The sequence below is a fragment of the Falco biarmicus genome, chromosome 1 (assembly GCF_023638135.1).
Source record: "Falco biarmicus isolate bFalBia1 chromosome 1, bFalBia1.pri, whole genome shotgun sequence".
Lineage (NCBI taxonomy): Eukaryota > Metazoa > Chordata > Aves > Falconiformes > Falconidae > Falco > Falco biarmicus.
The window spans coordinates 40,859,724-40,878,502 of record NC_079288.1 but is presented as its reverse complement, the minus strand read 5'-3'; the positions used below and the strand labels follow the sequence as shown (position 1 = coordinate 40,878,502).

General features: G+C 42.2%; 1 protein-coding gene across 3 annotated transcripts in view; it reads left to right on the top strand.

The window, feature by feature from the left end:
- Positions 1–242: 242 nt before the first annotated feature.
- Positions 243–18,779, top strand: part of GOLGA3 (golgin A3) — a 30,367-nt gene continuing 11,830 nt past the window's right edge. Inside the window, exons 1-14 of one of the 3 annotated variants that reach the window (XM_056326753.1) lie at positions 243–379; positions 2,170–2,525; positions 5,899–6,057; positions 7,048–7,160; positions 7,649–8,334; positions 9,533–9,644; positions 11,270–11,576; positions 12,190–12,392; positions 12,765–12,902; positions 13,857–14,018; positions 14,804–15,172; positions 16,369–16,446; positions 17,431–17,694; positions 18,196–18,290. In XM_056326753.1, the coding sequence (XP_056182728.1) occupies positions 2,393–2,525; positions 5,899–6,057; positions 7,048–7,160; positions 7,649–8,334; positions 9,533–9,644; positions 11,270–11,576; positions 12,190–12,392; positions 12,765–12,902; positions 13,857–14,018; positions 14,804–15,172; positions 16,369–16,446; positions 17,431–17,694; positions 18,196–18,290 (2,819 nt within the window). In that variant the 5' untranslated portion in view covers positions 243–379; positions 2,170–2,392. Of the gene's footprint in view, positions 380–2,169; positions 2,526–5,898; positions 6,181–7,047; positions 7,161–7,648; positions 8,335–9,532; positions 9,645–11,269; positions 11,577–12,189; positions 12,393–12,764; positions 12,903–13,856; positions 14,019–14,803; positions 15,173–16,368; positions 16,447–17,430; positions 17,695–18,195; positions 18,291–18,779 lie in introns of all 3 variants that reach the window. The other 2 variants (XM_056326752.1, XM_056326754.1) reach the window with 2 other exon arrangements.

Below are 18,779 nucleotides of genomic sequence, written 5' to 3'. Positions count from 1 at the left end.
CGGGCTCCCCTCATGGGCACAGGCCCCGCGCCGGCGTGACGGAGGCCCGGCCGGGCGGCGGCCCCGGCGCGGAGAGCGGCTCCTCCCCCCCGCGCCCGGAAGGGTCCGTCTGCAAAAGCCGCCGCTCACCCGCGGGCCGGGCGGCACCGGCTGCCTCTCGGCCCGCGTCAGCCCGCCGCGGCTGCCCGCCGAGGGGCGCGGGGCCGGGCGGGGCGGGGGCGGCGGGGGGGGCCGCGGCGGGCCCGGTCCTCGGCGGCGGTGGCGCCCGGCCGGCGGGGGAGGGAGAACCGCGTTGCACCGCCGCGCCCTCCCCGCCCCTTCCCGGCGAAGGCAGCGCCACGTCTCGGGCAGGAGCCGGGCGCCAGGCGGGCGGCCCCAGGTCTGCGGGGGTCTGGCCGGGCAGGGGGCGGCGGGGCGGGCTAGGGGGTGGCCGGGCGCTGCTTCAGGGCGGGGGGCGCGGCCGGGGCTGCCCACCCTTTCCACGGCCTAGCCGAGGTGCGGGGAGCCGCCCGGGCTGGCCCGCTGCGGCCCCGGGCCTGCGGGTGCCTCTGCCGGTGCCCCCCGGAGCCCTGGGCCGCGGCTGGCCGGGCGGCTTCTGGGCTGTGGCCGGGCGCCGTTGCCCTCCTGGTTGTTGGTGTTTTAGGTAAAATCGGTTGTTTTCCTACAGCTCCTTTCCTTGTGAGGCTGCTGCTGGGTTCCCGTGGTGGGTGTGTGTGTGTGTTTGTGCCTGTGCTCAGCTCAGAGGTACAGAGAGACTTTGACGCCAAGGTGCGCCAACCTGTAATGTCTGGGGATGGCTTGCACAGGGAAGGCCGTGGCTGGGTGTCGGCAGGGGTGCTGTGGCAGGGATCACAAGCCGTCCACAGGCTGGCCAGCTGCGCCGAGGTGCCAGCAGTCCCAGCCCTACTTGCCTTTTGTCTGCAGTTCCTCTTTGTGGCTTGTCAGGTAGCAGCTACTTGCAGTCTCTTCTGCCAGGAGCCTTGCTGTAAGCTTTATTATCCAGAAAAGCTTTTAAAATCAGTAAGAAATCACAGCGAAGGTATTAATCTTTCTGTTTGGTGGAGGTTTCTTTTTTAGAAATGTGCCCCAGGTTTCAGGTTCCCTGCACGGCCGAGCTGCTGGCAGCCTTGCACTGCTCAGGAGGTGCCTGGTGCTGCTGGGTGGCTGGCCCTTTGGTACAGCAGTAGTCCCACAAGTTCTTTGGGGATGTGGAAGGGATATCGCTCAAAATGTTTGTGTTCATATAAAAATGCAATGAAAATATTCCTGACTTGACATTCTCCCTGCAGCCCCCTCCTTTTTTTAATTGGGGATTTCTTTATCTACTACAGAAATCAAAACTGGGGTTTCTGTAGTAAAGAGGAGCCATAACGTTTTGTAGTCTGTTCATTCAGCTGTCGGTAGCTATTGGAACAAAATTTAAATGCTGGAAGTGACAACAGCTTCTGCCAGATTGGCTGGGTCTGTAACCAAAGGTAGGATCTGAATGCCTGGAGAATCATTTGTAAACTCTGTCTGCTGTGTTTGGAAATCCTCTTCTTGACGCACCATAGGACAAGGCTGCATTAAACTGCAGCCCAGGCCACATTCTAACTGCCAACACATGCTGTAATTAGTAGCTCAGGCTCTGTACAGTGATCCGTACTCGTTGTTTTGCAGATAAGTAAACGGTAATGATGTCATTTAATTTAAAAAAAAATTAATTTTGAATTCCATACTGCATTCTAACTTAAGCTAGTGAAACTTAGATGGGGGTAGGTCCTTGAATTGGGAATATATGGTATGAAAGCCCAGGCTGTAATTTACAGAGCAAAATGTTTCTCTGAATTCTGGTTCACTTACTAAAGCAGAGGCCTAAGAGGCGTTTCCATAAAGGGGACAGTGATCTTAAATCAGTTGTCTTGCTGAATATTATCTTGTTGAATTATTACACTGGTGTATCAATGCTACTAAAAAAAAATAATGATAAAAAAAGCTCTTAAACAGATCACTCCCTATACACGAAAGCCAGATACTTGGTTGTGTTTCATCTTCTCTGTTATTACCCCGTGTCCTGGTTCTGTGTGTCGAAGTTGGGCTGGTGGGTGATCTGTGAGCACTGCTTTCTTTTTAACTCATGTTTTCAAAGCCCTAAGAAATGTTTGTAAATTTGCTACGTTTTGTTTCTAGAGGATGCGGCTCTGTGGTGACAGCTTTGGCTGTGAGCTGTTTTCATGATCTCCTGGAATTAGCGGCTGCCTGCTGCACACCAACAGCTGTAACACTCAGAACGGTGCTCCTGTGTAACATCTTGATGCTGTTGTTGCTGATGGAGAGAAACAGGACTTGGTAGTTCACCTGGTGGCAAATTATTCAGAAGAAAAACTTCCCAGGGATCTGGATTGTTTTTACCATGGACTCCTCGTCTGTCCAGCAGGACATTCAGTTGGAGAACAAAAGCAGCAATGTGGCCCCTAGCAGCTCTGGAGGACACTTGGATTGTAAAGCCAAGTCAGAATTGCCGGATACAACAGATGAAATGAACAGTAAGTTATATCATATGCACCATATAATTTCCTAGTCTTACCCAGGCTTCTCTACAACTATTTTGTTGTTCAGGTGATGCTGAAGTACTTTTTTCCCAGAGGTCAGGAACTTCTTGTACAGCAGTTTAAAGCAAGTTTGGTGAAGGCTGTTGTTCTGTGTATGGGAAAACTGTCGTCTTTTGTTGCTTTTTTTTAAACTTATTCTTTCAGAACAAAACCATGCTATTAGCTTAGGTACTATTGGCTGTCAGTGGAGTGTGTGTTGTTCAGGGTGTTACCCTCTCTTCTGATAGTGTTTCCAAGAGTGTATACCTGATATTTTCTGGAACTACAAGTTATTATGGAGTAAGCTCATGACTGGAGTACTTTATTCTAGCGAAAGAAGTTTTCCTAATAAATTAAATTACTTAGGCAAAACCCAAAATGTACTTTAAAAGTCTCTTTAAACTTCCATTTATGGAAGAGAGATGCTGGTATGTACTCCCCAGATTATCTCAAAATAACTTTTATATGTAGATGAGCTCTATAATAAAATAATCATGCAGCTGTTTACAAGAAAGTTAAGAGGCTGATCTGAGTAGATTATAGAATTAAACTTAGCTTGGAAGGGGCCTTTGTGGGTCATCGAGTCCAACCTCATGCAGAGAGCACTGCACCTGAAGCTAGGTCAGGTTGCTCAGGGCCTTGTCCTGTTGAATTCTGTAAGTCTCCAGGGAGGGAGGTTCAACAGCCTCTCTACCTATTTAAGTGTTTAACTGCTTTCATTGTGAAAATCTTCTGAGGATATGTTGGCGTATAAGAATACGGTAGTAGATGGGTGGAGGAGGTGTATATGTTGCAGCTGCGTAGATACACTAAAGTACAGAGGTTCCTAACGTAAAAGGAGGTGATCACGTGATGGAAGTTGTTGGCCTTCCACCCTCCTCTTGTACCGCAGATTTGTCATCTTGTCACAGGCAAGAAAGCGGAGGCCTGAGACTTTATTTGCGTTTCTTATGCTGCCCATTATCAGACTGGCAGAGTGTAGTTATATGATGATTCATTCATCTTTTATGAAGTTGGAGATCACACCTTCCTGTCTTCCCCTGGGTTGGATATTGTCCAAACAATTGAATTGTGACTTAGAAATAAGTAGTGTGTCTTTCTACTGTTTTCAATCTAATTGCATCTCCTCCCGCACTGTTCTGAAAAGACCACAGTTGTATTGACACTACTACAATTAAATTACTTTAGTTAAGGCATTGTTTAGAGTCCGAGTGGCTTGTGGCCTCAGGAAGTTGCTGGGAAACCATTCCTCCAGAATTTTGCTCCAGCATCTCTTTTGTATATGTATACCGCTCGTGGTTGTGAGGATAAAAGTGTAAATAAAGTATAAACCTGGTGCAGTAATAGGTACGTTTCCTGAAAGATGGACAGAAACAGTATTTCTGAATGTGCGAAGTATCTTCTTTGGCTTCCTGTGGCTATTTGTAGCACTGACATCTATTTTAAGTTTGTTTTTTACAAACTTTTGGTCTTAAAATACCTTAAACTCTAATGACTGGTTAGCCATTAAAAAGGCTGCCCTGTCTTTGCTCCTCCTTTGCATCCTTGTTTGCCCCCATCCCTGCCTGCAAGTGTGTTTGTGACCACACGGTGAACTGAATCAGGCTAAAATGGCCTGAAAATGTTCTCTGCGTGACAAATAAGATACTCGGAAGTGGTTTAATTCAAATCTTTAGAGAGCTGATGGGTTTTGGCAACCTAAGGCTGAAAACTTTTGATTTTTACCCACATTCAGTTTTCTCTGAGCTGGTTCATTGTACAAACATCTGTGCTGGGTGAAAGGAGGATGCACCACAGAGGTGGGAACAGATGGTTAGGGGTGGGAATTTGTCTTTCCCTCTTTAAATTACTCTGAAGTGAAATTTGACTGCACTTGAAAGGAAATCTCTTGCTTTCTTCAATAACAAAAGGGAAAACAATTAAGAAGTTCTACCTTCCTACCTGTGACACTTTCCTATATGGCTTATTTAATTTCAGGGTGCACTTTAATGTTCTCCATATACATGAAGGATAATAGCTTTATTTTTTAATTGTTTTGCTTTCAGAAATTTGTAGTGATTCATTATATGAGAGGGGGTGTAATAGCAGTATATTAATGAGCTGGTCTAAATCAGTAAATAAAGTTCTATTGAATTCTTGTAATCAAGTTCCTGGCTACAGAATATTTCTGCATATGCATCTTTAGAAACACTTGGCTTTGGGAGGATCTGTTTCTCAGTTCTGGTTTGTTTGGTGTGCCCCCCGCCCCCCCCCCCCCCCCCCCGCCATCATCTTTGAGCAGACTTCAAAAATACCAAACTGCTTATTCAAGTCTGTAGCTCTGAGAGGAGGAAAAAGTAGAAAGATGAAGCTTGATTTTTCCAGTTGCAAATGCTTTGTGATTACAATTGTTAAATATTTTCAAATATCTTTAGGAAAAAATAATGAAACTTTCTATATTATTCCAATGAGTTCGTTACTCCAGTGATACGTGGTACTGGAGTGAACAGAGAGACAGCGGCTATTTTAGTATCCTGCTCATTTGAGATCGATAATAATGCATTTAAACTTAAATACACAGTTTTGTTGCAACAGTAGTTTCATAAATATAAGTATTCCCCTGCTGAGTGACGTAGAAATATGTGAGAAAACCTCTGAAGTGTTAAACTGGTTTTGAGATGCGTGGGTTTTTTTGTTTTTTTTTTTCCTGATGGAAAAGGAAAATCCAGTATTAGTAAGCAGGGATTAGATTGGTATTAAAGTGGTTCTTGAGTTACCTTTTAATTGGTAGAATTATTATTTTGATACATGTGACCTTTGCTACTATATTTTTGATAAAGGCATCCTATTTGAAAAAATGTAACCTCTCTTTAAAATGGAGAAACTCTGCTTGGCCCAGGCTGGAAGTGGGGGTGACGGATGCTTTCTCCCCAGTGCCCAGCAGCATACCAAATAGCTGAATTATTCAGCATGGCCCGCAGTTGGTGAGTCTTATTTGTAGTAGGTTGCCACTCAGTGTGACACAGATCATGTTACTTACACTCAGTGTTTCATGCTTCTAAACCTAACAAGAGTTAAAAAAACATGTGAGGTTTTGAAAGTATTTTATGATCGCTTTTGAGGTCCTGCTTGAAGGCAACATAGTAAAGCAAATGAAAGATACTTATTCTGGTCTTTTTAAATGAAGAATCAAAAGTCCTTTATGAAGTTCCTCTTGCCAGTTGCTGCTGTTAGCAATTTTCATATTCTTACAGTCTAAAGGCAATAGTGGGTAGCATTGTATTTGGGTGGAGGCGTGAAGATAAATGGTGCAGCTTAAAGCAAGGCTCAGTGAAACTTTCTTTTCCAGCTACCGGAATTAACATCAATGAAGTGCCAAATGAAGTGGGAAGTCTGGAGATAAACAGTGAAGTGGATGCCTGCCAGAATGGGCCAGAGTCGCTCTTCCCTGACTCTCCTGTACCTTTTGACCCCACCAGCAGTGCGCAGGGTCAAGAGTTGTCCCCAGGTGTGACTGGTTTCCATGACAGCCTAAGGAAATCTCAGGGAACTAGTGCTGAGGGCATAGTTCTTAGAAAAGAAGCTTTGCAGTCTCTCAAAATAAGTCTTCCCATGCAAGAAACTGAATTGTGTAAGCATCTGTTTATGGTGGTGCCCCTGCTTTCTCTTGCTGCATAAAGCTTTTTACTCTGAGCCTGGCTCTAGAATCCTATAACATCATTTAAGCTTGGACTAAACTTCGTTTTTGCAGTAAGCTTTTACTTCAGAACTACGATTAATTTTCTTTCAGTAAATCACCCTCTGCTGCAGCTAAGGCATGTGCCTTACCATTTAAAAATTTTTCTTACGCTGGAGGGGACTCTATGCTTTCTGGGGCTGAAGCTATTCTAATCTTCTTGATTATTAGCAGTAACAGGTGACAAAAAAAAGCAGGTGATTTTAAGCTAAGTAATAAAGGGTGTTATAGGAGAGCAATAAAGAGGAGAGAAGGGGTAAGCTTTTATATTAAGGTGTCTAATGCTACAGGAGTTTTCTGAAATAATGTTTTTTTAAAATCCTTACTATGGGAAAGATTTGACGTGACTTAACAAAAAGAAAGGAAATGTCTCGAGGGAGCATCTTGCTCTGACCTGTAGGAAATGAGTGGACTGTGTAGGTCTTACTTAGTTTTATAATTTTAGTGCTGTCATGAGTGCAGGACAAGTGAGATTAAATGACAGCAATAGTTCTAGTCTTGCTGTGTAATCTCTGGTCATGTATATGTGGAGGAGCTACAGCATTTGCAAACTGAGTGACAGAAATACGCAGGCTTTATCAATGCTTACACAAGGATATATTAGAAGAGGGTATTCTGAGGTGCATGCCGATGGGCTTTCCTTGCATTCCTTGCTTAAGCATGAAGCATGTTGCTGATGGTAGAAGGGGCTTTTTCCTTTTGCATCAGATTTGCCTGTGTTGGAGCTTCCTGTTTGACTGTAAAGATACCTTTCGCTTACAGGCTCAGTGGAGTCTTCACTCCCATTAGAGAAAGAGGAACAAATAAGACTACAAGCAAGAAGACGGCTAGAAGAACAGCTCAAACAATACAGAGTGAAGAGACATCAAGAAAGGGTAAGTGTCTTGTTGAGAAGCTTGAAAACTTTACCCTTTCTTTGCACTAAATTATTATTTTCTCTGCTCTAAATGTTCAGTAGTTTTCTCAAATGTGAGAAAACATTTTTTTCTTCTGGATGTGCAAAATTTGGTTCTCTGTTACTTCATCGGTAGTGTACCGGTTTGTGCTGCTTAAAATGCAGGGGGTGGGGTTGTGGAGCGGGGGGGGTTGATCAAACGCAAAACTTTAACCTAAATGTTTAATTTTTCCTATATTTTTCAGTTAGCTTTTAGAGTCTACCTTGATCATTTCAACATGCATGTACTGAGCCTTGATAGGGTTGATTGCTGATGTAATTTACCTTATTTATAAAATGATGTATATATTTAAATATTAATATAAAAATGTAGACCTTTACATATTAAGTTCTAAAGCAAAATAAGTCTTTGATGCTAGTCCAAATGTAAAGTTCTGGAATTTATCATTGACTCTTTGCTTCTTTTAGTCGAATCAGTCTATGTCCAAAACCCGACCCTCCAGCACCCTAGATCCTGAGCTGATGTTAAATCCAGAAATCTTGCCAAGAGCTAGCACTGTAGCAATGACAAAAGAATACTCCTTTTTACGGACCAGTGTCCCCAGGGGGCCAAAACTGGGTAGCTTGGGGCTTCCGGCATCCTCAAAAGAGAGAAGAAATTCAAAATCTAGGCCCAGCAAGATCCGGTCCTTGGCTGACTACAGAACTGAAGATTCAGGCTCTAGAAACACTATTGGGAATTTTGTGGCTACTGATTTATCTTGTGGGACTCTGAAGCAAAGCAGGAGTGGTCCAACATCGATTGTTTCTGAAATTAGTCTACCATCTGACCTGGATGATCGAATAGAAAATTCCTCCTTAGCAGGAGACAGTGTTTCAGAGATTGATGGGAGTGAAGTGGGAACGAGGCTGGATGGAAATGAGAGTGACAGCTCTAACTACAGCAGTGTGTCAGGGCTGTATAACAGCTTACAGAATGCAGAAGGCAAACAGGGTGTTCCGTATACAATAAACGGTCAGAAGATACATCCAGATGCAATGGGACAATTTCCTTCCATCAGCGAGGTGCTGCAGGCTGCAGCAGTGGAGCATCAAGCCCAAGAGCAAGAAGTTAATGGGGAAGTGCGGAGCAGGAGAGACAGTATTTCTAGCAGGTAAGAAAGATCACCCTACAGTGAGGCTGTTCCTAGGCATTACGGAATAAGCAGCCTATTACTCCTCCCTTCTACTAATTTTGCATCCAGTTTTAACTTAAATTCATTGTGATCAAATCTGTTTTTAACTTGCAGATTCTAAAAGAAACTGAAAGGTCCCTTTGCTTGCGTGCCTCTTTACTAAGTATATCTTTAGAGAAAGATATTCTTGCCACTGGCAGTGTGTTTTAAACAAGCTGCTAGCAGTTGCTTCTGTTTGTATTTACTTGTGAAGCAGACATTTGTTCACTGAATCCCTGATGTGGCATTGGTCTTTAAAGTCTGAAAGTGTGGAGTTAACAGACTCAGCAATATTTATTACTGTCCTTTTCCAGATCTATGCATGTGCCTTTCAGGCCTCAAATAGTGATGAAATGCCAAGGGTCTTGTCTGTACTCCTCAGCCCTTTGGAATGAGATTTACTTAGTCTCACAAGCTTTTGTGTATGTGGTAGGTATTAAAGTGTGATTCGGTAAGCAAGTGGATGAGTGGTAAAGCCCTTAACGATGCAGTTGTGTTTTTTATCAGTTGTCTGTGGATGCATGTTTTATACATGCTAATTTTGAAATAACTTTTTTTCCCACCTTTGGAATAGAATGTAATGGCCCAAGGTGTTAAGCTAAAATCAATTGTCAAAAATTATTCTATCTTAGTCTTAATTCTTAAGGTAATGAGAGATGAAAGATCTTTTTTTCTGGACTCCTTGGCTGTACATCAGGGAAGGAGCATGAGGAATCCCTTATATCAAATACCTGTTCTTCCTTCTTTTGTAGCATCTGTTGGTATTTCTCAGGCAGTTTCACATTAAAGCAGACAGTTGCAGACAATAGTTGTAGAGGTTTTGTGCTCCCATTATATCTGTTTGTCTGCTTATAATGGGATATGCAGATACAGAACATAATGAAGTCAACCATTATGCTTTGTAAAATAACAAATAAATGGGTGCCACAGTAGATTCTAGTTGCTGTAAGTATAGGAAACTAACGTATAAAAATCTTAGTGTGAACATAATTTCTGGATCCATCATAAAGCCAGAAAAAACGTCCTAAATTCTAGGTCACACGTGGAGTCAGAGTACCTCTTCATTTCAGCCTCACTGTTTCACTAGATGAGTGTTGTATTCTAACCCTTCAGCTGTGTGTGCTGTCTCTGTCTCCAGTGTCTCTATGGAAAGCTCTATCGCAGGAACGCATGACGAAATGTTGCAGGTTCTGAAAGAGAAGATGCGACTCGAAGGGCAACTAGAAACACTCTCACTAGAAGCTAATCAGGTAGAAAATTCATTTGAATTTCTGTATTTAGCAAATTATAGTAATATGTTAATTTTCAAGAGTCTTCAATTCACTAGTCATTAAAACTGGGAATTGTGTTTTGTAAAGACCATTGTAGAATAAGGTACTTTACAAGGATGCTGTGGTGGGTTGACCCTGGCTGGAGGCCAGGTGCCCATCAAAGCTACTCTATCACTCCCCACCTCAGCTGGACAGGGGAGAGAAAACACAACAAAAGGCTTGTAGGTCGAGACAAGGACAGGGAGAGATCACTCGCCAATTACTGTCATGGGCAAAACAGTCTTGACTCAGGGAAATTAATTTATTACCAATCAAATCAGCGTAGGGTAATGAGAAATAAAACGAAATCTTCAAGCACCTTCCCCCCACCCCTCCTTTCTCCCCAGGCTCAGCTTCACTCCCGAGTTCTCTCCCTCCTCCCCACCAGTAGCGCAGGGAAACTGGGAATGGGGCTGGGGTCAGTCCCTCATATGCTGTCTCTGCCGCTCCTCCCTCTGCAGGCAGAGGGTCCTCACACTGTGCCCTGCTCCAGGGTGGGGTCCCTCCCATGGGGGATGGTCCTCCATGAACTTCTCTGGCATGGGTCCCTCCCATGGGCACAACCCCCAGGCACAGCCTGCTCCAGCACAGACCCCCGCGGGGTCCCCAGCTCGGGCTCCTCTCCATGGGGCCACAAGGTCCTGCCAGGAGCTCCTCCAGTGTGGGCTGCCCATGGGTCACAGCCCCCTGTGGGCACCCCGTGCCCCGGCGTGGGGTCCTCCCGGGGCTGCGGGTGGGGGTCTGCTCCCCCGTGGGCTCCGTGGGCTGGGGCACAGCCTGCCTCACCGTGGTCTTCCCCATGGGCTGCGGGGGCATCTCTGCTCCGGCGCCTGGAGCCCCTCCTGCCCCCTGCCCGGGTCTCTGCAGAGCTGCTCCTCTCGCGTATCCCCGCTCCTCTCCCCGCTGTTGTTCTCCCACGGGTGTTCCCCCTTCTCAAACACGCTCTCCCCGGGGTGCTGCCACCATGGCTGCCGGGCTGGGCTGTGGCCAGCGGCGGGGCCGGCTGGCATGGGCTCTGTCGGACCTGGGGGAACCTTCTGGCAGCTTCGCACAGAAGCCACCTCTGTAGCCCCCTGGCTACCAAACCCTTGCTGTGCACACCCACAGCTGCTGAAGAGGATAAATAAAAAGTTAATGAAGTCCTCAAAGGCCTTTTTTAAAAAAAAGGTCTGGGTTGTTTTTTAATTAAAGTAAAATTGAGAGAGATGATAAATCCTGAGTAATGCTAGCACTGTCTATATAGCTGTATTTCCACTTTGTATTGATTGATGGTATAACACACATAATAGAAAGCATTCTTCCTCAAAATATGGAAATACATGTCTTATTGAAAATCCTGACATGGTTACTGAATTATAATCCTATATGTCTTGTCTGTGCTTTCTTCTGTATTTTCCTTGATATTTGAAATACCTGCTAGGTCACTTTGAAAGAGTTTTTTACAAGCTAGTGGTCTTTGCCTTAGCAAAGCCATTTTGTTGGGCATCTTCTTTAGTCAGCCATTTAATGTATTTTTCTCTTGAGACTTGTGCATTTTGATATTTTTTTTTTCTGGATACTTTCAGGCTCTCAAAGAGAAGACTGAGCTACAAGCCCAACTTGCAGCTTTGAACATGAAGCTTCAGGCACAGATGGAGCACAGCCAAAACAGCCAGCAGAAGCAGGAATCTCTGAGTTCTGAAGTGGCCACATTAAAGCAGTCTTGCTGGGATCTGGAACGAGCGATGGCTGACCTGCAAAATACATTGGAAGCAAAGAATGCTAGTTTGGCTTCTTCAAATAATGATTTGCAGTTAGCAGAGGAGCAGTACCAAAGACTCCTGCTGAAGGTTGAAGATATGCAAAAAAATGTTCTCACCAGGGACAGCACAGGTGGGATTATGTAAATGTCAATCTTGAAGATTTGTTATGACATAAATCATTTAATTTCAACATAATTCTGAAGTCCAGGAGGAAGAAGGAATTTTGTTTCCTTGATGTCATACTAATAAAATGGTCTGAATTTTAAGATGATTGGTTTTTATTTTGTGTCACAGAAGTGCCGCTATTTACAAGCTGCCACTGCCAGCTTGGAGAGGGAGGCATAAATATTTAATCTAGTAACTGTTTGACAGTGGACTAATGTTTTTAGAAAATTGTGCAAATATTGGTTTGTAATGATGACTCTACGTGTCAGGATACCTGCTTCCTCTTTTTTAATTAGTTCGTATTTTCTCCCTCTAAGGAGCTATGAATGTTTACAGAAATTATTTATTTAATTTTGCTTATGACCTGATACTTTGAATTCTGGCTCTTCCCCTCACTTTTGCATGAAAAGCCAATCTTTATGTAATTAGGCATATATGGTTTTTGTTCCAAAAGAAAGAAAAGAGGGGGGGGAAAAAAAAAAAAGAAAAAGCTACAAATATAGCAATAATCCTTGAAAAAAACGTGTGCATAAAAGTAGAACAATTAAGTGCACTGTCTGAATTCTTTATTTTTCTAGTTCATGATCTACGACAGCAGTTGGCTTCCTTACAGAGCCAGCTTCAGAAGGTGCAGCTGGAACGGACCGCGCTGACCAACAAGCTGAAGGCATCTGAAACGGAAATCACATCACTCCAAAACGTGCGGCAGTGGTACCAGCAGCAGCTTGTGCTAGCGCAGGAGGCCCGTGTCAGGCTGCAGAGTGAGATGGCCAATATACAGGTATTATGACTTACTTGCCTATAGGGCTGAGAATCTGTTCTTTATGTTAGTTGTATCCAGGGGACATTGTTCATAAGCTCAGACAAGGGAGCCGGTCTCACTTGTTCATTCTTCAAGTGGAAAGCAGGAGTGAATGGTGTTTTGTTTTTCATCATGAGGTGTTAGTTCGCATTAATGCTGAGCCATAAATGTAATCAAAGCACTTGCCTTCTGTGGAGGAAGATCTGCAGTGCCATGAAAGTAGTAGCTGAGATAAGGGAGAGATAGATTCAATGTGATTGTTTTGTTTTTTTTCTGAAACTGTAAAATTTGTTGGCCAGATTTTGACTGTTGATATTAATCTGTGATTTATTTTTTTTCCCTTCCTTTTAGGCTGGGCAAATGACCCAAGCAGGTATGTTGGAACATCTCAAACTAGAGAATGTGGCGCTGTCTCAGCAGCTGACCGAAACCCAGCACAGATCCATTAAAGAAAAGGAACGTATTGCAGCACAGCTGCAAAATATTGAGGTAAAGTTGTAGGTATCTTCATGAATTATGTTGTGCCTAGGTTTTGTATTTAAGTTTTGCAAACTCAAGGCTATTCCAGCAAAGTAACATAAAATTCTTATGAATTGATTCAAATGCTGCATTATAAAAACAGTAACTATTTCAGAGCAAATAAATTTGCATGACATGACAAGCAGTAAGAGGGAGCAAGGCCGTATGTCTCCCATTCCAAGGTGATAATTGCATTTTCAGCTTTGGTATTTGTTTTTCAAGGTGGATATGAATTTTCTCCCTTGTCCGTTTATGAACTTTTTCAAGAGAAAACTTAATTGGAAGTTAAACTAAGTCAGTAAAGTGCCGCTTAGGTGTGTAAAATTGCTCAGTACTCAGTTTGTCCTTCCTGCCCTCCATTAAGAATAGATGGGTGAAATCTGAAGTGCAGTATATTCACTTTCAAAGCACTTGGAACCTTAATTCCCATTGAATTTTAGTGACATTCCTGCTTCTAAGTCTGAAAGGGCAGTAAAGCAGCAGGTTAGTGGAAGCATCCCATCGCTGGTGTTACTAATAGTTGTATAAATGACAGAAATTTCTGTTTCCTTGAGTAGCTACAGCATCCAAGGAATCTTTTGTTTTAGAATTTTTCCAAAGAGCTTAATTTTAATAAAGATTTTTTTTCTTTATGTCTGTCTTCATCAATTTAGAAAGGATATGATATGATTTAAGAGGAATTCAGATTGTCATAAATATACAGGACATTCACTGTTATTCTAAGGTGTCTGAAGTGTATGAATGGGTGGCTTCAGTAAAGACATACAGATGCGTAAGGCAGGCATCAGAATTATTTTTGCTTGTGTCTTTTTCCCTAGAAATTTTCTAACTTACGTTTTCCTCCCCCCCCCCCCCCCCCCTTCCCTCCTGCCCCTCCTCCTCCATGGAAATTGTAAAAGTTGATTCCTTGGTTTTTCTGTGCAGGCTGACATGTTAGATCAAGAAGCTGCCTTCATGCAGATCCAGGAAGCTAAAACCATGGTGGAAGAAGACTTGCAGAGAAAACTAGAGGAGTTTGAGGATGAGAAAGAACAGCTTCAGAAAATGGCTGATTCTGCAGCAACATTGGAGCAAGAATTGGAACAGGTAGACTATTGTTAGGCAACTTCCCCAGGGTTTCAAGTGGCATACTTATTTGGCTGAAAAGACAATAGTAAATAGATACTGAGCTTAAACTTTTTCTAGAACCTGAAAGATTGTTGCAAAAATGAAGTCCGTGTCAAAGTCGCTCTGTCCCAGGTGAAAAGGCTCCTTCTTTTTCACCCGTCTCAGCAACAGTATTCTGAAACTTCAGAACCACTGCCTTATAGATGTTGGGGGGTTTTAGTGAATTCAGGGTGTGATTATTCTAAGTATAAACAAGAAGTGTAGATCCACGTTCAAAGCTGTTAGGCAGTCAGGACATCATTATATAACTTAAAGCGTAATATATCTGCACTTTGCTACAAGAGTCTTGCTTTAACCTTGTAACATTACGAAGGCAGCAAGTCAAGGACTGGAATGAGATGAAGTGTGTGGTAGCTCGGTATCATATTCCATGTAATTATATGGCATTATCATTATTAACACTGAATTTACCTGGTATAGCTAGTGTGGACGCATTTTTCAAATAAAAACGTAGAATACTGCGAATCTTAAGAGTATTTTAGGTTTGTCATTCTAATCATTGCTTAGCCTGTAAAATTACAGATGCTGCAGAAGGCAATCAATGCTATTAATACAGCAAATAGAGGTGGCCAAGGAAAGTTATTTTCACCTTCTGCTGTTTTCTCCTAGAAACTAAAACACTAGTTAAAATATTTTGATGGGAGTGAATTTTTAAGGATAACTTTTGTTTTGTACGAATTTAATCTTAAAATACTTCTTCTCAGGTCAGGTTGACTTTGCATCAGCGAGATCTGCAGCTTGAATCTTTACAGCAAGAACACCTAGACCTAATGAAGCAATTCACGCTGACCCAAGAGACGTTGCACACTAAAGAGCAGTCCCTGGATGACCTGCAAACACAGTATGATGAACTGAAGGCCAGGTTAGAAGAGTTCCAAAGTGACGCTACTTCTAAAGATGACATGATCCAGTATTTGCAGAATGAGAAGATTGTCTTGGAAGTAGCTTTGCAGGCAGCAAAAGCAAGCAAAGAACAACTTGATGAGGGAACAGTGCGCCTTGGAGAAGATAGAGAAGTAGCATCAGAAGTCTTGGAACAACTGAGGCAAGAAATGGCAATCAAGTCAAGCCAGGTAATGAATCTCTAAAAGTATCTTCTTTAAAGTAGCTGTTGCAGGGAAGTATTGCCACAGGCGCGTGACAGAAGCAATTACCATGAGGGGAGGTTGGTACACAAGTTTGTATACACGTGTAGTTGCAAGATTCAGCTAGTGGGAATATTTTAATCAATTCTGTCACTTTTCCCTGTTGGTGAACTATCTGACACTTTACATCCTGTTACATAATTGGTGAGCTTACAGCTTAATATCCCTTGGAATCTGTATGTGCTTATGCATTTGTGTGGGATGGAATGGGAAGCTGGGGTTAATTGATCTTGTTCTGTCTGTTTCCAAGAGCCACCATCTTTCAAAAACTTACCACTTTTAAAACACAATAATTTTGAGTAGATCACATGTTTGAAGTAATTTTTCAGCACGCTGCTTTTCTGTAGCGTTGTGGCCCCAACATCTTCCTTATGCCATAATTTGGTCTTGTTTAATTGTGCCTTTCTTCTGGAAACAATATACCAGGGTTTGCTTTTGTGTAGTGCTGTGTACCAGTTGAAGCTTTTTTCTAGTCACATTAGGCTTGTTGTTGTAAAATAGTTCAGTATGTCCTTAATGTTTTTGTAGCTGCTGCTTTAATTTAAGGTGACTCTTCTTTCACACTTTCATTTCATAGTCATGTATGCTGTCTGTCTTTTAAAGCATCCAAGCTCCATAAGAAGAGCTTTCTTACTGAATACTGGTAACGATGAGTTTGTGGTAATCTTTAGAGATTTCTTTTGAAGATAATAATGGGACTTGATAGTATTACCAATAGAAGTACTGATGAATTATGGAAGTATATTTAACATAAAGATTGGGTTTTTTTCCTTCAAAGAACCAGCTGGTTTCTTCACTTGATCATGTATGTGTGAACAGGTGCCAGTGGGATACAAAATGTTTACGCTAATGGCATGTACTAAAACAATGGCAGGATAAGGGGACTTGATGCATTCCTGAGAGGGTTGACAAAGCTTGCTACATGGTGACCTGTGTGAATGTATTTCTGTATAAAATGTTGTGTTATGTAACAGAGCCGTTGAGATGCCTAGTCAGAAATGGGATCCTCATTAGGTTAAGCAATTGGTGCAGGCATAGCAAAAGATACTGTCACTGCTTGAAGTAACATAGAATATGACATTTGACATGTACTGCCACTTGTTTGCTTTTTTTCCTTCTGGCAGGTAGAGAATCTACAACAAGAAAATGCCAGCTTTAAAAAACAGGTTCAAAAAGTGAAGGAACAGTTCCTGCAGCAGAAAGTAAGCAAAAGCAGACTATTTCAAAGAAACAAAACCAAGGAATATACTTCTTTCGTTTACAGTGAAGGCATGTACTTCTGAGGGGTTTGTGAGGACACGAATCAATTTTCTGTATCAAAGAACTTTGACATAATTATATAGTTTCTATATTTTGTACAGTTGATTTTTTTATCTGTAACTAATGTAAAAGCAGATCCACCAACAAATTCATGCTTTCATCGGACTTCAAGGAGTTTGGCAAATGATCCACCATATAAAATCTCTCTCTGGTTTGTTGATTAGATGTGCTGTTGCAAAAGCACTCGTGAAAATTTTCAAGTGTTGTCATTTTCCTGCAGCTTTGCAAAGTGGTAGTTGCTTCAGTAATTAGATTGAAAATAAGCGCTTTATTGCAAATTTTATACTGAATTACAGTTCTGAAACATTAACTTGAAATTGATATGCCATCAGTGTTGCATATATTGCCTTATGTATAGGGTGGCACCATTAATTTGCTGCTTGATTGCTTATTAACCTGATGCCAAAGGTGGTTTTAGCTTGTTAGGTTTAAGTTTGGGAAGGCTGTTTGAACTGTCAGCCATGGTTAAGCACTCTTGTCATGGCAAAAGTTATTAACTGTGTATGGAATAACCGGTTAACTTTTTACATTTAGTTTGGTTAAAAAAAAGGCACATAATTAGTGCAGTTCCATAAAGAATGTGACAAGTATCTCATACTGCTATAAATGCTCTTACTCAAGAATGTCTTTTAATGAACTGCTGATACATAGCGGTATTTGATGTCTGAGTTTACATAAAAATCTTTGAATCAGAGTAAATATGTTACAGAAGATGATGCTGGTTTGTATTCTTTGACATGTGACATGCCCCCCTCCCCTCCCCCCCAAATCAAATAATATCAGTAAATATTTTATCATAAATTACTCTTACGCTTAGAAAGTTGTAACAGAGTTGACGTTGTCCTCTTGAAACTCTTGTGTCCAAGGTAATGGTGGAAGCTTATCGAAGAGATGCAAGTTCTAAGGACCAGCTGATTAGCGAACTGAAAGCTACAAAAAAGCGGCTGGACTCAGAAGTGAAAGAGATAAAACGAGAGCTACTGAAGATTCAAGCTGAAAAACAGTCACTTGAATCTGAACATTCAAAACTACAGAAGGAGGTATCTCGGGTTCAGCAGCAGATGGTGGAAATAGAAAATCATCTTCAGTCAGTGCAGAAAGAACGAGACGATATGGAAACACGTCTACAGGTACGGAAGGTGTTAAGCTTTGAGCTTTTAGTGTGCTACATCCAGGATGCATTGCTATTTCTATTAACTTTGGAAATAAACAGAATGACCACCTGCAAATCAAGGTTCTTTGTTACATATTTAATATTGTCTATAGATTTGAGCATATGCCTACCAAAATTCCGTAAATACATGGCCGCTTATTAGCGTCTCAAAGTAAGTGGGAAGAAGCACGCTGCAGAAGCGCTAGAGGTGTGATGTGGAAGCAGTTTCCATGGTCCCAAAGCGAACTCCATCTGAGAACAAAGACTAAGCTAGAACTCCAGTCATACATGTTACGGTGGTGGGCACAGAGGGAAGAATTAAAGAAGGGAAACGGAAAGGAGATGGAGAACGTTGGAACAGTTTATATTTCGAGATGGAAGTTATTTTGAAATTTTATGCTTATTCTTTTATAATCCAACATGCAGCAAACGTGCTTTTGTTCTTACACTCATGGGTGCTTTTTCCCTTCCTATTAAGTCCTTGCAGTTCGATAAGGAACAAATGGCATCTCTTGCTGAGGCAAATCAGGCACTAAAACAACAAGTAGAACAAATGCAAGAAGAAGCAAAAACGTAAGTGTTCTTTCAGCACAAGCAAAGAACTACAGCATTTGGTTTTCATATTAATCTTTTTAGCAATATTTTCCTATTCCCTGGTCTTTTCTTTGGGAAATTTAAGTAGTCAGTGTCATATCCATGGCAAAGTGTTGGTCACATGCTACACAGGAATTGCAGCTTTTTCTGTGATTCATTTATGCTTGTAACCAACAGTCTCTGCCATATAACATACATACTGGAGCTAATCCTAATTACCATTCACTGAATTTTAGCCTTCAGTGGCTAGAATGCTGGCATTAATGAGAACCTGGGGTTTGGGGTATTTTTTCCCCACTGATGGTCACAGGGTTTTTATTTTACCTGACATATCCACTAAAGTTCTTGGGTTAGATTGGATACTTACTCTGAATTCTGTGTTATTTTAGAGAAAGTAGTATATCTTCTTTCATGCTAGAGTTTTAGTAATTCTGACAAAGACCTCATAATTACCCTATTTTCTTAGAA